This window comes from Helicoverpa armigera, chromosome 17, assembly GCF_030705265.1.
Source record: "Helicoverpa armigera isolate CAAS_96S chromosome 17, ASM3070526v1, whole genome shotgun sequence".
Classification (NCBI taxonomy): Eukaryota; Metazoa; Arthropoda; class Insecta; order Lepidoptera; family Noctuidae; genus Helicoverpa; species Helicoverpa armigera.
The window spans coordinates 8,603,385-8,625,331 of NC_087136.1; the positions used below are offsets into that span (position 1 = coordinate 8,603,385).

Below are 21,947 nucleotides of genomic sequence, written 5' to 3' on the forward strand. Positions count from 1 at the left end.
TAAACTCTTATTTTTGATTTTTCTAACACTATCAACTTAAAATGTAAACCAACCTTTTCTGACACCATAGTTTCACAAACTGAACAACAAGAGAGCGAATTTTCAGGAGCTTTCAGCACAAGTATCAAGGAGCGACGTCTTGTGCTGAAAATCGATAGAGCGGGGTGGCGACCCCGCCCTGAACCACGCGGTCAGTTTCACTAAGTATATATCTTGACTGTGAGACTGTTTGGTTAGAAACCTTTTTAGTAAGTATTTAGATGTAGATTTTCTTTTTTTTCTTTCTTGTAGATGTGGTTTGAATTTAGAATAGTAGTTTTGTTAGTTTCCTACATAATGAGTTTTAGTTATTTACCTACATTTAGCTAAAACCTTTTAGACTTAAATAGAGGTCTTTTTTTTCACGATGTTAAATTTAGAATTACTTACATTTTGCATTTTTTTTTCATAGTGCAGCTGTAAACTTTTGAATTAATCACTAAAGTGTTAAAATTTATTCTAATTTCTTTGTTTTGGGGAAACTGAAACTTAGAAGTTATACCTATAACTTATACAAAATAGTACCTAAACTGTGCCAAACAACTAGTGTTGTTACAAATAACATTTTGTCTGATTTTATTTCTATTCGACTTACTCATTATACCTATGCGTATGCGTAGCAGGTCAATCACCGACTGAGGCCATATTTAAATATTAAATGCCCTTTATTTCCATATGATTGTGCATTTTCTTGGTCTTATGTTTATTTATATTTTGTTTCTGCATATTGATAAATAGGAATTGGTAAGTAGGTCGTAAGACATATTAAACAAGATTGACGTTAGGTAGGTACAAATTGTAAAAGCAGACAAAGTCAAAGCTAAGGAAAGTCAATAAGTATTTCCCTAACATAGGTACATAGGTATTTACTCTTTTTCAGTCAAAGAAATTTCATGACAAAACCGATTCAAATACTTATGCCTCAATTTTCTTTTCTTCCATTCTACAATTAATTATCCTACCATTCTTTCCTTCATAAAACCCACCTGTTTTCAAACTTGGAACTTGGAACGCTCAGTAAACACAAGGCGTGACCCCGCCAATGACACGGGGTCACGACCCGTCGTGTCACACGATTGGTTGACACAACACCCACACATATGCAGGATTTGATGAGCTTCTGTAGGCTTTCAGTTCAGTATATAGGGTATTGAAAATAAATGGTTAAGCGTTAAAATTAATCACTTTTTCATTAATAAAAACGGGTATGATTTAAGCTGTCACCAATTTAATTCATTTTGTGTTTCTTAAATAATAGGGTTTGCCCTCAAAATAGTAGATTTGTCACCAAAATGTATCACCAAACAATATAAAATCAATTCCACAATAATTTACCGAAAATCATGGAGATATGGGGTCAAGTACCAAATAAATGGTTTTGTATGTATTATAATAGGTTTGTCCTAATAGTATTTAAGCAAACTAATTTAAAGAGATCACCAAATCATATATTATTTCACTAGAAAATTTCATGAAGGTCTAAAAATGTAGGGTAGTCGTCATCATCCTTTCAACCAAAAGAGTCTACTACTTAACTGGCCATGTGCCTCCCCCAAGGGTCTTAATTTCCACAGTAATTTCCACAAATATATTTAAATTAAATTTCTAGCTGAATAGTAAATAAAACACTTAATTAAAGTCAAAATAATCAATATTTATTATTAAAAATAACAATCACTGAATAATCGGCGATGGTTTGGATTTTAAAGGGCGCCCCTTTTTTCTTTTCTGGCCAATAAGTAATTTTTTTGCTTCTGGTGGGGGGCTAATAAAATGCACCAACAACAATGAACGTAATCGTCGCGAATGAAGTAAACTTGCATCTCGCTGCCCGCGCCGTACAACCAACCTACAACCCATTCGTTGAGGCCCGAAAGCGCGCCAATTTGTCTCCCTTCCCTTCCTCCTCCCTTTGAACATATTTTCATTAAAATTATAAACTGATGTATTAAATTGGTAACGAATACATGATTTTAATAACTGAACGAAATAAAACGTAACTACTGTATTGGTGACAAAATAACAAATAAAAAGGAGTCGCAGTCAGGGATCGATTAATATATTTATTTGGTGACAGATCTACCATTTTGAGCACCAAGCTATTATTTAAGTAATAAAACTATTATTATAAAAATGAAGTTTATATTCATGTAATGCACTACAATTTTATTGGTAATCCATCTCATATTTTACACATTATATTAACAATAATTTGGTAATTCATACCTGGGAACACTCTTTGTTTATCTGAGTACGAAAATATTTCGTGGCGATAGATCTATTTATTAGGTGATACAACTTGATGACAAATATAAATTTTGGTGACAAAAAATATAGTTCCCAATAAAAACTAACGCCAGCTTATTATAAAAAGTAGGTAGTTTTAATAAGTATCAGGTTTAGAACATGAACTTTGATCGAGTTGATGGTTTATACCTAGTACTAAGCCCGTTAATTAATATTTAGGACCTCGTTTCAAAATAAGGTGGACGCTGTTTTGCAAACCAAGCATAAGATCAAAAAATAATACTTAGGTAAATCTAGGCAGTACTTTAAACTGAATTGGGAAAAAAAGATTGAGGAAAATAATGATAAAAAAACTTAGTTTCATAACTACCATATATCTACCCACTTCGTTAAAATAAAAACCAAAAATATAGTCCGCCCAGTATATCTTTTCCCGATATCAACGAAAAAAACCGTTTATTATCATAACCGCCATATTTCGCTCCGAATGGTCCTCGATACGGTAAAGATATCAGGCACTGTCCCCAAGGGACTCTTTCCCTAGGACTATGATTTTTAGGGGCCTTTTTAACACCACATCTTTCTTATCTATGTGCTTGTTGACGTCATTTATTTTTGGGGTAAAAGTAAACTTAATAAAAATATTGGAAACTAAAGTGTTATAGAAGCTACTTATCTTCCCTATACTACTTAAAGTTTTAATTCTGCCTAGTCTTTTTCCATCTATGTTGGGGTCCGTTTCCAGTCTAAACGGATCCAGCTGAGTACCAGTGTAAAACACGTAGGCTACTGCCTCTCTGACCTCCTCAATTTAGTTACCTGGGCAACCCGATACCCTCCGTAGGCCTGCTCGTCGAGCTTTCTAGCTTCTGACTACCCGTAACGATTGCCAAAGATGTTCAAATGAAAGCCGGGACTCACCAATTAACGTACCTTTCTTTTCAACTACGAACCAGAATCTAGTCATCTTCTTTCCTCTCAAAAACCATCCCTCTCACAAAATACATAAGGAAATAATAACTACAAAAGTAATGTAGATAATAAACAATATTTTTATATACTTAAAACATATGATCTCACTACGTTATCGCTTCGATAAGGCTACATAAACAACCAGCCATTTATAACGCACATTAAGCTTTTATCTAACTTCAAGAGTCGTCTTGTGCTTATCAGTAGCTGTAGTGTGTCCCCTGGCTCTGCTCAGTTTTGTTTTTTGTTATAGTTAGGTACCTAGTTTTGTTGTGGAGAAAATTATCGATAGAATTATCTGAAAAGCTTTTTATATCATCATCATCTCCCGAGCTTTTTTCCCGACTATGTTGAGTCGGCTTTTTAGGTATATGATGATAGAAAAAAAATAGATTGACTTAATTAATCATAAATATGAAGTTTTTTCTGCTGGCTATCGAAACGACCCCGTCTGTGTTTGTATTTTGCAAAGATAACACAAATTAGGTAAGTGTGTCTGAACTAGATTGGCATAAGCAAGATTGACATAATTTAGTTCACTTCAAAATAAAACTACATATTCACGTCATAATTAGAACTCATAGGTATGGTGAGTTATCAAATTTCACAAAGCATCTCGGGTAGTTATGGGTTACACCCTCATGTCTAAAGACACGTTAAGTCAACGCACATTATACCTGCCATCTTGGTAGGAAATTGAACCTACGCGTATTTCCAAGGTAGATTTGAGAATATTCTGGTTATAATAGCCCAATACATTAGAAATGAGAAACTCATCATCATCCGCATATATGACCTCCTCAACCCAGTTACTCGGGCAACCCAATACCCCGTAGTAAGACTTTTTCTTCTACATATGATCATTCCTCCTAGCCACCCATACAATGATTCATGCATTATTTCTTGTTGATACTAACAGACATAAATACAAGAGTTTATGCCTATAGAGGAGGTATATAAAATGTCCCAATTAGACCGGAGACAAGGGGCTATGTTGAAATAAACACGCTTGATAAACTTTGACTGGAAGCTGATAGCAAGACGGTTGTAACTATAGCTACTTACATGCACGTTATATGTATAGGTACCTACCTACATTATGATGTAAATAAACATAACTTTGTGTATAAAGACGTTTATTAAGAGCAAAATATACATGACAGATACCTACATAGGTCGAATTCTGTGTAACTAACAAATTACTTGCAAATATTCCGTCTTTTGACTTGTAAATCAGTCTTTTACCTACTGACAGTAATTTTTGTAACACTTCTGCAAGCTTATGAAGCCTAATAAGACCATTTAGCGTAATTGTTAAAAACCTACTAGTATGCAACGGACGTGGGTATTATAGCGTTTGCTCGTTATGATAATAAAAGAGTGAAAAAATCAACACAACAGCTTCATCAACCTTTTCATTTCTTCAGCATTTAATTCCATTCTTTAATCATCTGTAGCATTAAGTTTGCAATAGGTATGTAACAGTCATCGTCTTAAATATAATTATCTACCGTATAGTCACTGAGGACCAAGTAGAGAGCCATTAAAGTAACGAATAACTTATCAAAGTGTACCTCAAGCACAATATCATCCGTCTTCATGACCATTCGTCCTGATACACTGCAATCCATTACAATACAAAGTCCGACGCACTTTTAACTTGTAACACATTGTAATAATTTATTCACTTGTTTTTAACTTCACTGGCACTTTTCACTTTATGTTCCTTTGTATTTCTGTAGTCCCTACCTCCTTCTTTCACTATCACTTTTGTTAATCACTACCTTCTGTTTTAAATTGGCCACTAAACAGTTCTTCCAAAGAGATCATCTAGCACGCAGATTGATTTAGAACCCCTAAGATTCTCTGTGAAAGTCAAACTCCTTTATTGAACGTAGGCTGGTTAGATTAGAACTTTTTCACGTCAACATTACAAAAGGACAGCACCCCCAAAACGCCTTTCACCACTTCCTAGTGTTATGAGTATATCTTAGCTCTAGAAGTAATAGTTCTCTTTATAAAAATGATGGACGATGGAGTAGGAAGACTTAGCAAAAAATACCACCAGCAACCCCCAAACGACCACCAATACCGTCCGTTTGAACTTAACTGGATTGACAAAACGTTCTTAAGATGCTTTATATAGGTAACCTTAAGCTTGGCCCTATGCTGGCCTAGGGTTAAATGATACACTTTTGCTTTAAGTTCACCGTATCACCCCAGGTCAGACATACAGACTGTATTGTTCCATGATAATATAAGCTTTGCTTTTTATATTATCTGCCAATGAGGTCGATGTTGTTTTCGAAAGGAATTACTTACTATGATTATTTTTGTGTTTTTGGCCGTGAAAGGTGTTTTTATTTTGATGGATATACTTTTCTCCCTAGCATCGAAGAGTTCCAATTCAAAAGAGATCCTATACATACCTACGTAAGTTCTATCTTGAACTAAGTTCTGTCTTACAGATCGTGATAATAATATGGCTTGTTTGATAACCGCATCTTATCGACCTAGTCCTGGTACATATTGCAGAATAAAAACGTCTTATTTTGGTAAGGAACGTAGGTACCCAACTACTTATTAATTAGTAATTTGTTATCTAACCAAGAGAAGTGTTCAGAAAGAGTCTAGAATTTATTATGAAGTACTTAGGATGTTTGATATAAAATAAATTCCTCTGCAGGTCCCTATCTCATGTCATTTACCTACATGCATAACGACAGTGATAGGTATTATGTTTCCTACGTAAGTACCTACCTACCTATTTTACTTTTATACTTATAATTAAAGTTTAATGACTTTTCCCAGGGTTCTTACTCTCTTATCTCTTTATATCTAGATACTAATCTAGGTTTTAGGATAGGTTTATTTCCTGCATAAGCTTATGATTCCACTTCCCTCGTATACCTATTAGGTGCATTTTAGGGCAGTAGCTTTGCATAATATTGCTGCATAGGTTACAGGTGGTGCGTGCCTCAAGCAGGAATTTTTGGTCAGTTCAACTTCTAACTTATTTTATCACTTTTAACATCAAGAAATAATATAATTTACAATACCAATCAATGCTGTGAAGCTATTTCAAAATTAATCAGACAGGTACAAGTCCTGCCATCTATTGGTAAATACTTGAAAACCATAAATTAACGACATCTATTACATAAGTCAAGATTACAAGTGTATAAAACTGCTACTAGGTGGCATGGATACAAATAGTTTTGTTTTATGACACGAGATGGCATATTTTTTAATCAAAGTTTATTTAGTGACACTGAATGGCGCTCCGTTAAAACTAAAGGCGGGAAAACTACGCTAGACGAACCGAGCACGAGCGAAGCACAAGCGGAGCCGTTCTCGGCGTCAAGTGTGGACGTACAACGAACCTACAACGATCACTGTTACTCACTTGATACCGTATCTGATACGTTACGTGCTACATGGCTATGTGAGTACCCAGAGACGCAGTGACCCAGTGAGACGCAGCTTTATATTATTTGCAGAACATTGAAAGCTTTTTTGCTGTGAAAAATATATTGATATATGTGAAAATCGTTTTCAATGAAAAATAAGACACATCGCTGCTCGAGATAACGTATAAAGGACACAAAATAAACAACCAAAATTACTTCTATCATTTTATTCATAGTTTACACATTACATGCCTATCTGACTCCTTAACAACGAAGATACAATGATAGAATAACAAAAAAAAAAACAAACATCAAAAGAAATGCAACACAATACGACGCCACAAATGTACAGTAAGTATACAAAAAAATCTGATAAAAAAAATGCACTTACAATCTAAAGGTCACTTGAAAAGACATTTTAATTTTGATTGGCACACACTAGCCCTTTGTTCTTCATCTACAGACTTACATTTTTAGCACTTTCAAATATCCGCCAGTCACACTCACACTGTAGGAATATTTTCTATATTGTATGTAAGACTTATTAATTGAAAAACATTCAAAATCTTATATTATGTACATCCAGATTATAGAAGATTATGTACAAGATTTATTTATTCTGTATGCTACATATTACATTTAAGTTTCTTAAAAGATTGTAAACATAAATGTATAGGATTTTGGCAAGTTCGGACCACGAAGTCCGTATATGTTATCTAGTCTATGGATATTTATGGTTATATTGATTGCATATTTCTAACATGTAGAGCAAATTAATTTGACTAACCGCGTAATTTGCGGACGATATTTGGCAAAATACAGATACTGATATATTAAAGCCCAAAATGAGGGTGTTTTGTATATTAAATCTGTATGTATGTAACATTAAATTACTCTCGAAACATTCGCATATACAGCCTTAGACTTATTATTAATAACACCATAATACAATTTTAGTAGCTGTCAAAAATGAAGAACTAGTGTGTGCTTTCTATTAGAAAAAAAAACACAAATACTATATGTACAACGTCAGATTGGATTATGTTAAATTTTCAACATTTATTTACTACATAATTCCAGTATTTCCCTTAATTTTACAACGACCGTTCATACGAATTGCTCCCCTATCGCAGAGATCATTAACAAGTGAATTTATCACCGAATTTTTGTTAATACATTAAAATATACACCATGTACTTCAAGATCAATTAATTTATAGTTAAAGTTGATAACTTTATGCAAAAGAAAGCCTAATTTCTTTAGCAATAAAGGCTACTTTTCCATAAGTTTTGCAAGTGTTATAGAACATCAGATTTCTACTAACATTGCCTACTCAAACACTAGATCATTTTTATATAATCCCATTCATAGCCAAAATTCGAATTTGTGTACATATTTAGCATTTTCAACATTGAAAGAAATGAAATACATGGAATACAACACCACCGCCTTTTTACTTGTAAGTTGCTTCCATAAAAATTACTTAGTAAATTCCATAAGTTGTGAGAAGTTCTAAGAAGTTACTGTATCGTCTTACAAAGGGATTTTACATTTGTAAATGTATTGTAAGTTAGTTACGTGTGCAAAACTTACAAGTGTAAGGCCGGTCTTTATGAGTGCTCTGAATATCGCGTGAGTCTGTGAGAAACCATTTTTTGGGTAACAACGGGAGGCCACATACGCGAAGTCAGTTCCAAGCCGCCATTGAGTTTGGCGCGAACTATACCACCCCTTAATATATCTTACCATATTTACCAGATATACATAAAGGGATTAGATAAAATTTGATTAGTGCAATTAGATATGAATTGTTTAAATACAAATGTGCATTGAATATTTCCTTTGGTTACTAATTTTGTGTTGAAAAATGGGGAATGATTTATTTGAATGGTATGCTGGTAATTTTTCTAATTAATTTATAGAATGGTTAATTTGAATTGGGTATCTTTCAGTTCATCTGTATCCCGAAGTCTTCTACGTTATGTTTGATAAAATCTCAGGCTACTTGCACACAATCAAATTTTACCCAAGCTATATTTGAACGACATCAATTGTCTAATGAGAAAATTGATAAATAAGTAAAGAACAACATTTCAATTCAGATAAGAAATAAGCGGCCATTATTTTATAGAGCAATCTTAATTTCTAATTTTGTGACGCCCTATACATTTTTTTCAAGTCAAACATAAAAAACAAATACTGAAAAAACATGATTCAATCATAATTCTAATATTAAAAGGAACAAATGTCAATTTTTATCAAAAATTAAGAAAAAGGTAATTAATAATTGCAATGATTTTAATGACATACTTTGCTAGTCTACCACATAAAAGTTTTTAATACGATACTTTTATGAAGTTACTGAGTCTACAAAGTTAAACAAAAAATAATTAAAAATAAATAACAAAAGACATGATCCTTATTATATTGTTCACGATAGTTATTCAAACGTAATATTAGCTCACTTTGGCTAAACATCGATTTTAAACCGACTACAATTTTAATTGATGACTTTATCAATACTATATTCACAGAAATGACAGTTTTATATAAACCCTTACAACTAAATGAGACCATATACAATTGAATACCAATTTAAATTCTATAAGATATACTTAGCCTTACCTATATTATCATTCTTTTAAAGTCAGAAAGTCTTTGAACTTTTTAGTGTTATTATAAATACCCGAATTTGCAACAATTTTGGCTACATTCCATTTTTACAGAATAACTTTATCTCTATACATGAAATATTTATTATTAATGTAAGATGTGGAAACAACATTTTAAACGAAAACACTTTTTCAGTCAGATTGACGATATTCAGATAAAAGTAGGGTATTATACATATTAAGTAGAAAGTAAATATTTTGTAATAGATATTTATACATAAGTTTAGAAATCAGTCGCAATATCAACTTTTACGAAGTACTTAAAGAGTTTATTTATCTTCATATGCTTAGATTAACCCATTGACTGCCGCTGTTTTCAACTCAGAACTAATGCTTAGTTGAGGAACGCATTGGCGTTCAAAGGGTTACATCACGATATACATTTGGCATAACCTTTCATTACGTAAAAATGTCTGAGCAATGAATACTAAGACATTTTTGCCTCGTTCCAAAGTACTATAAGCCAAATATATCGCGAACGAAATCTATTTAACGTTATCAGTTATAACTAACTATATAGAATAACTGCACATCCTTATAACCTATTAACACCAAGACCTTCATTTTAGAAAAATTCCTGAGTCCACTTTATCTGCTTCATCTTGCAGTCATTAACACTTACACATTTGTTTTAATAACTTACTAACCAGTGGTATAAGCAGGGCTCAAGGTTGCGAATAAAATATTTCTTTGATTAAATTTTGCTTACAAAAATAGCAACATATGAACATCTGGAGCTAAGCGAATAACTTTCATACTATATAACTTCTAAATTGTAAGCTTTACATACGACAATACTATACAATGCCTCTGTAACGCTTAGCCAATAACCAATATAATTTGTACTTTATTGAATTTGACAACCGCACACTGCATATACCACTGCAATTTAGTAGTTTTTTCTATATTTCACTTCACTATCACTAAGCGTCTCTGTCGCGTCACCTCAAGTGTCAATTTTCACGTATAATGAGGATCTTTTTAAAGTCCCAGGATCATTCTGGCTCCGCGAACATAAATGAGAACTTTTCGTGGCTGGTGGGGACGATGACGCGGGCCTCAATCAGGGACTGTACCACCCAGGTAGTGGACACAAGAGGGATATTGTCCTGGTTAGCTTTATTTTGTACTTCATGTGGACAGTCCCACTCGGTGACGAGTGCTAGAGCCCCGGCCATGTTGAGGTCGTCCTCGTTGACGACGCGCGTGGTGGCGCCGGCGAGGGTGCACACACGTTCCCAGAATTTGACGAACGTGTCCTGATCGCCGCAGAGGAGGATGATCTTGTCTTTGAAGAAGGTTGCGTTCCGTCTGCCTGATTGCGGGACCTGTGATATGAGGAAGTATTAAAATCGACTGTATTTGCTTTAAATGTTTATACAAAAAAATATATTTTTAAGACACTATACAGCCAGCTTCAGAGTTATGGACACATAATAAGATGCAATTCTTTTTACTCAGTATTAACTAATTGAATCCGAAAAGGTTTATTTATTATAGAGTTTAGCGATCAAAAATGCCTGTTACTTTGATTTGCAATGAGGAAGCCTACATTATAGTAACATCAGTTTACTTTTCAACATTCACTACACAGAGCATCATTACCACAAACCAAATCAAATATTTTTTTGTCCGATAGCAGAACTGCTGCCTTTTCTCACCCAGCCAAAAAACAAACATTAATCACCACATAATGCTACACTTCAAAAGTAAACTTACCCAGTTAATAAATCTCTGTTTCAGAATACTCCAGCCCGCAGGCAGAGCGAAGGAGTCTACATCACGCAGAGTGTTGTCTATGCAGCTCATGATGACCCAGCCGTGTGAAACGGAACGTATGTCGGCGGCCAAGCATTGTATGTACTTGGCAGTTAGGCAGGGACGAGGAGCGATTAGTTTGCAGACTGCGTATTTGTTTTTTGGTACGTCGTCGAAGTGGCTGTAAGATAAAAGATTTTTGTTAAATAAATAATGGGTATGGCTATATTCGGAGTGCAATCCAATTGGATATTAGGTGGTATCATATTGACTTTATCATTTAGCAGGTTTTGATAAAGTAACAGCAGCTATATTGTTTTAATGTACTTTTACAGTTTATACTTATAATGTAAAACTTAAGAGTTAACCTACTCTAGCCGCATTTTGGCGATTTGAAAATTATTTCAGTGTAGCTTGCTTTGGAAGGATTTTTATCTGCGCAGTACTTATAGTTTTCACAGGAAGCAAGTGAAACTGCTGGCGGAACTAGTACCTACATGACAAAAACGTGCTGTTCCCATACTACAGTTTCTCATCTATGTCTATCTATGTGTACATATAAATAAGCTATCAAGTCATCCGGATCAAAGATACTTAACAAACAGCATCTATATAAAAAAGACTTCATACAAATTTAACTGAACATCAATTTTCACCTATCAGTTCTACATACCTATAAACAGTTCCTCCACCAGCTTCGAGCTGTTCCTTCAAGCGCTCCTTGTTGAAGGGTCGGTCACAGAACTCCAGGTCTTCAGTGTCAGTACCAGCTACCGACGAGGTGGTCTCTCCATCCTCTTCCGAGGAGTAGTGGCGAGTGTCGTGGCTTTGAGTTGCCTGGGTAAAGAATTTAATTTTTAATTAGGTTTGCAATATAATTTTGATAAGATGATCAAAGTAGTTACGTCATATTTGGTTACATAGTCATATTCGTTACGTAATATACACGGTGGTCATATGGGTTTTGATCCAAAACGGGTTGAAAAGTCAAGTAAAGTAAGTATGTACTTCTGACCTTTTCTTTGATAAATGTAGTTTGTTTTATTTAGGTATACATTTTGTATTATTTTACACGAGCACTAGCCGTTTTCCCGTGGTTTCACCCGCGTCCCTTGGTAACTACTGGTAAATATAGCCTATGTTACTTGTGGATAATGTAGCCTTCGAATGGTGAAAGAATTTTTAAAAACGGTCCAGTAGTTTTTGAGCCTATTCATTACAACCAAACAAACAAACAAAGTTTTCCTCTTTATAATATTAGTATAGATGAAGGTTATGGCATCCAAAGTTCACATAGTCAGGATTTAATTTCCTTGCATATAGCGTAAATTAATCGATTATCGATCAATATTCATTTGTTTATTTACAAGCTTACCTTATCAGTGGTAGTTCTGGTCCGCCTCGGCATTTCGGTGTAAGTGAGCAAGAAGTGCAGTCCGGCGAACAGTTTGCTATCCGCCTCGGGTATCGGCCCGAGCTTAGAGACCGTATCTTCGTCGTTCTCAAACCTCTTGACTTTAGAGCACATTCACAACTAGCGAATTTCTCGCACGTATAATACGCTGTTTGCTGCGCAAAGTATGCATAGCAAAAATCTATTGTGCGGTTTCAGGTCTCGTCGCTTGGAGCCGTGGTAGTCAATTGTCATACGAAATGAGCAAAAAATACGCTAGGATGAAAGTGCTCTTAAAAGTTCAATGTCCACCATACAAATCAAAATCTATCTATCCAATCTTAACATTATCTTACACTATAAATACCTTTAAAAATATGTTAAAATCTTACCTTATCAGTGGTAGTCCTGGTCCGCCTCGGCATTTCGGTGCAAGTGAGCAAGAAGTGCAGTCCGGCGAACAGTTTGCTATCCGCCTCGGGTATCGGCCCGAGCTTAGACACCGTATCTTCGTCGTTCTCGAACTTAGTCAGTTTGGAGTTCTTCTTGCCTATTGTGTGTTTGGCGGCGCCTTTTAATTGGAGGGGGCCCGCTGGAAGGAAAAGGATTTTTGTTTAATGTGTGATGTACATTTATGGCTAGTACATATTTTTGAAATAAGGCACATTTGTGTAATGAGCACGGAGGAGAAAAGACTAGCGGAGATGCCCTAACGCAGGTAGGTCACGCGCCTTCAGGTAGGTCAAATACGTCACGACTACGTCACGGCAGGCGTGGCTGGACACCGCCCATATACCGTCCTTCGCATCAAACTGACATCTTGTCATAGTTGTATTTTACCACAATTTCAATAGATTTTATTTGTTACTCGATTAAAACGATGAAATGCGCTATCATTAATTGTAGAAATTGCTCAGGATCCAAACTCAAACATACCATAGGATAACATTTCACGTATAAGTAGTCTTTTCTCCTCCGTGGTAATGAGTCATGATACGTAGCTGCTAAGTTAGATTTTTTTATTTAGAATTAGTAGTTCCTTGATGGTTTTGCCATGATTCATCATATATAATTAATTCTATTTCGTATTGTATAAGCTGCAACACCACAAGAACAGTGCTTGAGACCGTATACAGAAAGCAAGCTTGCAACCTGCGGCGAAATACTAGCGCTTTTAGGCGTTGGTCCATTCTGTATAAGTTACATAACAAATCTACATCTGTCTTTTTTAAACAACCAATAAATAAGATTTAACACACGACACACGACGAACACGACTATTATGACTTTAATTCTGTATTTTTTTCAGTTTTTAGCTCGTGTTATATACCTTTAACGCCGTCGATCTTCCTAGGCGTCCGCTGCACCTCGGGCTCGACGCCGGCCACCTCCTCGAGGCGCGCGGGCGGCGCGGAGTTGCTGCTCTCGCTCACCGAGCTGCTCTCGCTGCCCAGCCGCTTGCGGGCCAGAGGGGTGCTCTTGGCTTTGGACCCTGGATGATAATCATTCATTAATTATTAGAAATATTTTTCGGTCTGTGCAACTTGGAAGGCGAATATAGCACGAAAATATTTTTTTTATTCCAACTTAATAAATTACATATGTTATGCCTAAAATGCCCCGATTGAACACCACTTTCTACAACTTTCCTCCTGTCTTCGTTATATACCCCAAAAGCCCATGTATGTCTGTTGGGTTTGAAAACCTCAAAAAAACAGGGCAAGCACGATTTGGATTTGTAACTTTAAATTCAGCATGGACAAGAATGACATGATTACACTCAAATATTATTCATTATATCAGTTTACCTGATACTCAAGATTTTTACCTATGTATGGGAAAAAATATTCAAACGACACTGCTGAAATAGCTACCGTACCATAAATCATCAAACCTCTTGTCGCTAACAAATCTACTACAACATAGATATAAAGTTAGATATATAGGTATACTGATAACAGATAAATACTACAAATACGTACTCATACATAGTATTTGCTACTTATCATAAAACACTTGAGATATGCATGTAACTAAGTGCTTCAGAACGGTTGTTATGTGAACGCTATCAGAACACTTGACCTACACTAATACTATCTTAGCTATAAAGTAGTGCATTTTTGCAATAACAGGGTGGAGAGACAAAATGGAGAGACCTTTGCCCAGCAGAAAAAAAGGCAGAAAGAAAAAATGCTTTTTTTTCTTAGCCCTAACTGTCCCAAGTTAGGATGTCAGTGAAGAAAAAAATCTTTTTTTTTTATTTTTGAGTTGCTGATCACCATTTAAAGAGTTTGCGGCTAAGTCACAACCGCGCGGATCTAACGATCATAAGGTTGAGCAACGCTTGGTGCGGTCAGTCCGTGGATGGGTGACCGTCTTGTCATGACGAGTTCGTCCGTGTTTCGAAAGTCGGTTGAACATCTTTGGCAGTCGTTATGGGTATTCAGAAGCCAGAAAGTCTGACAACCTGTCTTGCTAAGAAACTTGAAAACTGAGCGTGCTCTTTACCGGGTTTTTTATATAATAGAGTTGTTATAACAAACCTGAGATGCCCGATGTGGATGCTTTAGGACTCTTGGGCGAGGCGACACGTTTCCGCGCACTTGAGCTGCCTTTGTCACGGCTGCGGGCACTGCGGGGACCCTATAAGTAAAGACACATGGTGATCTCTATAAATTAATCTATAAATTATAGGGTGATGTAAGTATAGGGCACATATTTCATGTATTTGTATACATAGGAGTACTCGATAAATTCTGCATGAAATAACGCTGACTGAATACAATTAAAAAACAACTGTGATGTATAATTTCAAAAATGCTTCGCGGCATGGCGGTATGACGGCGATCTATTGGTTCGGGTCTACGTTACGGTTAAGTTTGCTATATAAATACCTGAATAATATTATCAAGGTCCAGTTCCCTGTTGTGTCTGCGACGAGGAGTTGCCGGGGCGGACGGTGATCTGGTGCGAGCTGACTCCTTCAGTGACCGCGCCTGGTCTTCCGTAAGGTAGAGCTCGCTAGCCGTCACCATTACCAGGGTATCGCTGAAATAAACATTATTTATTTAAAGCATTATGTAAATGTTAATATCATCATTAATTTAAGAGCCCAGCTCTTGTCGGTGCAGCTCCTTCCATTTACACTTATCTAGCGCCAACTCCTGAACTTCCTTATACGTCACAACCTTCACCTTTTCTTGATTTGCTTGATGTAGCTATATCTTATATAGCGAATAGGAGAGGAAAAATGATGGGACACCTTATACGTCACGCACGACGATTTCATCAAAAACATCGTGGAAGGGAAGGTTGAAGGAAAGAGAGGAAGGGGTCGTCAAAGATATAGCTAAGTACCTACATCGAGCAAATTAAATGTTAATATACAATTAATTTAACTTACCACTACTATTAACTTTCAAGCTTTTATTTCATTTGTTACCACAAACTTTTTTACGCTGAATTATGCTGGGAGTCTTAAAACTAATCGAAATCGATAAAAAAATACCCGACTGCACACTAAAAAAAGAGTAAAACAAGCCCCACAATAATATTGATCAATACAACTTTACTGAATATAATTTATAAATATTGATGGAAAGCATCGCAGGCGGGGACCACCTTGACCGCCACCAACGAAAATTCTGCTAAATGGTGCACAACCCAAATGACTATAAATAAGCCTCTGTTGGTCCCCGCCTGCGATGCTTTCCATCAATATTTATAAATTATATTCAGTAAAGTTGTATTGATCAATATTATTGTGGGGCTTGTTTTACTCTTTTTTTAGTGTGCAGTCGGGTATTTTGTTTTTTTTATAATAATTCTTTTATTTATAACTTTTTAGCTGTTTTTATTTAACGAAAATGTTGTAGATGTAGAAGACTATGTATATGTAAGTACCATTTTAAATTATTTCGACGACATTTGGCTTTAGATTACGAGTGATGTTACTCCGCAACATAAATTTACCGCCAATGCGACGTTCAAGACGATCAAGACGACGTTCATGCATTTGATCAAGACGACGTGATTGTATCGCCAAAAGAATCGCTTTTTGCTTGCTAACGCATGAGTTGCTTTGCGTTGACGCAGAATTAACATGTTCCCGTGGGAATTTTGAGAAAAAACGTATCCTATATTAATTACTCCCGTGATTGAAATGAATCTAATGATACCGCATACATATTTTTTTAAAGGGAAATTTAGAAAAAATATCCCGTGGGAATTTTAGGATAAAATGTATCCTATCACACTCCCGTAATCAAGACAAATCTAACGATACCTCATACTTCAAAATCCATCAAGCCGTTTAGGCTACAGGAGGTCACAAAGGAACAGACATACATACATACTTACATACTTACATACACTCGAAAAACATTACCCTCCTTCTTTGGCAGTCGGGTAAGAAATAAATAATTTATCTTACAAGCCAAAAAGTACTAATAATTTCGATAATATGAATAACTTACCCATCAGTAGTACATTTATAAGTGACAGTTCCACAATCATTTTCTTCAACTCCCAACACCAACCCAGGCTCATAGTTCTGTTCTTCATCGACCATAGCATACACCGACTGTCCTTCTAGAGGCAAGGTCTTCATATCACCAAAGATAATAAAATCATCTAACAAAACCTTGCTTTGACCATCGTCGAATTTGATCAGGTATTTATTTGGCTCGGTAATCTCCAAAACTTTGCCGGAATAGTATCGTTTATCCACCCATTTGGCTAGCACGACTGTATCAGGGGCATAACCTGGGTACTCAGGCTTGACCACAGCTTTTTCTACCGGTGTAGCTGGTCTAGGCGAAGTCGGACGCCGTTTCGCCTTCAATTTGCTCAAAGACTTCGGCGTAGCAACCAAAGATGACAAAGGTTTCTCATCTTTAGGAGATTTTACGGGAGATTCTTTCCCATTTTCACCGTTAGTTGGCACCATTTCAGGAGAATTCATTCCGTGCATGTATTCTGGCTCCTCAGGTTGGGTAGGTAGTAACGCTCGTTTTGTCTTCCCGGCTATGTGCCGTCGACCCCGAACCCGAGTTTTCTTCAAAGAGCTTTTTGGGGTCGCCTTATCGCATTTGCTAACTTCTTCCGGACTTGCATTACCATTGCTCATAGTACTGTCATTAGAAACCGATGTTTGGATGCCTACAGAAACTTTGTCGTCGCTCAACCCTTCATCGACCGAAGTCTCCCTGATATGCGAGAATATGTCTTGTAGCTTCTTCATTAAGGCTTCGTATCCCTTAACAGATGTTGTTGGGTTGGCAATAGATTTCCGCGGCGGTTGTGGTACTACGAAATTGCCATCACTGGTTCGGTTACTGGATGTTGATGTCGAACTGACTGTTGACGCGAAAGAGGTTCTATTCGGCAAGTTTATCATTCCACCGCTGGTAACACTTGAAGGGGAGTTACTCACTGACACATCACCTAAGTACGGATCAATTGTGAACCTTTTGGAGATTCTCTGGTATTCTCTACACATGTCCATACCGAGATCGTTGTCTGTTCGAACAACGTAGAGGGACAGAAATTCGTTGTCCTCATTGTGACTGATATGCACATCAAACACTGGAATTTGAGGCGTATTGATTGGCAAAGAATGTCCATTTGCCAAAGGAGAAATGGTTGAAGGGGTAGCATTGTTACTTGATCTGAAGGACTCATTCTTCCCTCGTTTGTTCTTCCCGGCGTTAAGTTTCGTCATGTCAGGAGTACTGTCGCTATCCTCGGCACTTGTCATCTTGCCATCTAAAACCTCAGTTGGAGTGGACGAGTTTCCGTTGGAAAGTTTCGAAATTAATTTCGAAGCCATTGTAGGCATGGGTTCTGGACTCTCCAAGTTTAGTGAACCAACGCTATCAGTACTTTCCTGGTCCGTAGTCTTCCCTATATTGTAATCTTTCGGACCGGTTTGCGAGAAGTTGCCTTGATTCGAGTACTTATATCCTTCACTTCTAGGTGCAGTTACTTTGCCTGGATTAATATCTTCTTTCCTATTCCTAACAAGCACTGGATCGCTATTACTGGGTGTTTTTGTTTTATCGTTAAGCTCATCTGATTCTAATGATGGGGAAAGTTCTAGATGGAAACCTTGGGAGTCGTCTAATTCCGAATTATCTTCAGCGATCGTTTCTGGAATTTTCAGTGGAGGTATTTCTGAGACGAACTCTATGCTGGGACGAGAGCTCGAACTATCGGAGATAACTAAGACTTCTTTCGGTTCCACTTTGGCTAGCTCGGGTTGTATTTTGCGGGGTGTTTTCCGGGACTTAGTGATGTCGACACTGGCTGGCCGGGATTTTGGGGTCTTTGGTGTTTTGGGTTTGGATAGTTCCGCGCTGTTGCTGCGCTTGAGTCTCCTAGGGCTTGAACGAAGGGGGGTTCGGACGCGGGAGGTGGAGGGAAGCTCAAGGTCCTCGAGCTTGCGTTTGGGGGCGCTAGTGATTTCCGACACCTCATTGTCCAAGTTTTGAGTGGACACGGCGAATTCATCGTCAGTTAGCTCTAGTTTTTGGATCTTCGCGCTACTGTCTGAAGGGTCGTCTGACAGTTTCCTTTTAGGCTGCGCACAGGTTACTGGGTCGTCTGTAATTTGCATTTTTCATTGTTAATAATATTTCAGATTTAGATTTTCCTATGGAATAGAAGTTAGAATAAACCTACCATTTGCATCAGTTGAAATACCATTGGTGTCTTCAGTTGCACTGCTGACAGTCTGAAAATATACAAAAATGCCATAAAATAATTATTATAATTTACTACATTTTTCTTTACTGTCTTAAATTCAAGAAATAATAACTATTCACATAACTAATTATGATCAATAAAAGACACTTGGTTATTAACAGAAAAAGAAAAGCATTTTCGTAATAAGATAACTAAACAACAAAAAAAAACTATTTACATTTTACACATGTAATTTCAAAGAAATTGGTGAACAAACCACAATATCATCATCGGGCTCATAAACAGGACTATCGGGGAACAGATTCTGTGAGTCATCAGTATTTTCCTTAGTTACTGGCGCATCCCCTGCTGAATCCACTATGGGGACTTGGGGGACTGCTTCTGAAAAGTTAAATAAGTCTATTTAACATAGGGAATGATATTTGCACTGTGGCTAATAGACATACATAGTAAAATAACACAACAAGAACAGAAACAATAAAAATTGGTTACTATTTTAAAATAATAAATAAAATAACAGATATTACTCATGGATTGTCCATGTATGTTTGTCTATGTGGATGCTCATATTGTGAATACTACATGAACAGCCTAAATGTCATTCTTGATTTTAAGTCAAACTCTTAATAAATCTAAACTTTAGATTCAGTAAAGACTAAGTCCAGATGGAGCTTACTCAGACCCAAAAAAGGGTAATTAAATATTTTCAATTTATAATTTCATTAGTAAGTTAAATTAATATTTTCTGTTCAATAATATAGAGATTGCACTAAAAGAAAAAAGAGTAACTCAATATTAACTATTACTATTATTTACATATTCAAATTAAATAAACAAAACTTTTCAAAAAAAATATAAAAGGTGCAACAAAACATTAAAAGCCGTTCAACGGTCATTTCAAATAAAAGTGCAAGTGGGTTTGTGTATCCGCTATCAAGAATATTAAAAGGCCCATATTTAAGCGATCAGCCAAACTCGTTCCAAACGAACAAGTTGCAACTTGTCTGAAACCTAATCTAATGTCTTGTGTTTAGTAAGGAGTTTTTATTTTCAAGGTTGTATTCAAATTAGTATGGGCAAATCGTTTTTTTTTTTTTTTAATTTTTGTATGGTCCCTCGGGAGCACGCAGCATTGTCACATACCCTTAATAATAAGTAAATTGTTGATAGGTACCAATGTTTTGGGAATTTGATTACAATAAGACATGTTTTAAATAAATATGGCAATTATGGTAGTCAATTAAATCAAAATGAATTATACTCCATTTAAAATAACATTAGATATTTAAGTAAACCTTTTTCACTGTTTGTTCAACCGATTTTGACTTCTATTGCATTAGTAGTATGATTAATGGCGGCTGCAGTAAATACTTGGTATTGTAACCACTATTTTGCTTTTAATTCTGTCTTTTGTCTACGGAATAGAAGTCAAAATCGGTTGAGCAAACAGTAAAAAAGGTTTACTTAAATTTCTAATGTTATTTTAAATTGAGTATAAGTATTTTTAATGGAACTAGCTCGGACAGATTGGTCATGTAGGAATTGTGTTATTATTTTCAAAAAACTTCCACATAAAACTGCTTTTATAGTGGCAATAACTTATGTTCATATTTCATTAAGTCATGTTTGCTTTAGGATAGTGCTAGTGATGCCAATTTACATATTTTTACATAAAATTCAGTCAGCGAATAGTCTAATATGCTTGTAATTATACCAATGAGAATAAAAATAACTATACAACTGTGTTTGTGTTCTATATTTAAATGAAACTATGTTGCAGAAAAGAATACTTAAATGTATGTCATGATACTGGCACTATAGACTCCAACTTTCATTATAACCTTAAAAATGTAGCTTCATCTATACAATTTCTTTTATAAATTCGCGTATTAAACGGAATCATTCGCACTACAAATATCCAAATCTACTCCTCGCAAGACATAACAAAAGCGACGATAAACGGAAACGTATTTGTAACTCAAAAATAGACACAAACCTTATTATTGATGTTTGTATTATAACCCGACCAAGAAATGTGGAACGATACTTTGGCGTGCAATAAATGCGTAAATCTTATCACTATCAAATGTATTATGCATGTATTTATATGCACTTTCGCAGATTATGAAACAATTTACCATTGAACTATATTAAATATACGAAAAGATGTGGATAAAGGCCAATGAAAGCGATACTTCTTATTGGATTGAAAGTTACATGGAACGTTTTAATTTTGGCAGGGTTATACGAACGAACGTCAAACATGAGCCTGAAAATAAAATGCAATTACTAAATGAATACTACCGTTACCTGACTCGGGTTGGTTACATTCCATTTCGACGATGTTATCCTTGATTTCTTCCATATTTTATTCAATCAAAATGAGGTAATTTATCCAAAAGTGGCGCGAGTTATCACCGTAACATCTGTCACTTAGATTACGTTGATTCTCCAAGCATTTCTATGTAGATCATTAAATATATAATTAACACAAGCCAATAACTGGAACTTATACACGTTAGGATTATAACAAAACGCGGGAGACTACGAGAAAAATAATATTTTTGTAAATTTTGCGAACAAACCGACTAAGCAGACCGCTCGCTTGTTGATCCGGCCTGGGTTGCCAGAATGAAATTTCCTAATTTCTACCACAGTCTAAGTGATTTTTTGAGAGTTTGGAATTAAGTTGCTGAAATTAAGACAGAAAATATAAAATTACCTTTATTATAATTGAAAATATATAATTTA

At 35.8% G+C, this 21,947-nt stretch overlaps 1 protein-coding gene and 1 long non-coding RNA gene across 3 annotated transcripts in view; both read right to left on the minus strand.

Moving 5' to 3' along the window:
• The window catches only part of LOC135118032 (uncharacterized), a 38,221-nt gene extending 32,708 nt beyond the window's left edge, over positions 1-5,513 (minus strand). Inside the window, exon 1 of the long non-coding RNA XR_010277321.1 lies at positions 4,833-5,513. This is a non-coding gene — a long non-coding RNA (uncharacterized LOC135118032). The remainder of the gene's footprint in view (positions 1-4,832) is intronic.
• Positions 5,514-9,762: 4,249 nt separating this feature from the next.
• LOC110384300 (mediator of DNA damage checkpoint protein 1) lies at positions 9,763-21,831 on the minus strand. Of its 2 annotated transcripts, none has more exons than XM_064038818.1 (11): positions 21,507-21,831; positions 19,453-19,574; positions 19,173-19,224; positions 16,967-19,094; positions 15,386-15,539; positions 15,035-15,134; positions 13,822-13,983; positions 12,884-13,083; positions 11,772-11,935; positions 11,060-11,279; positions 9,763-10,668 (listed from the first exon to the last, which is right to left on the minus strand). In XM_064038818.1, exons 1-11 carry the CDS (start codon positions 21,559-21,561, stop codon positions 10,336-10,338), a joined length of 3,690 nt encoding a protein of 1,229 aa, XP_063894888.1. In that variant the 5' UTR covers positions 21,562-21,831; the 3' UTR covers positions 9,763-10,335. The 2 variants fall into 2 exon arrangements, with proteins under 2 accessions (XP_063894888.1, XP_049702192.2); XM_049846235.2 differs by having other exon boundaries at positions 9,764-10,668; positions 19,453-19,577.
• Between the last annotated feature and the right edge of the window lie 116 nt (positions 21,832-21,947).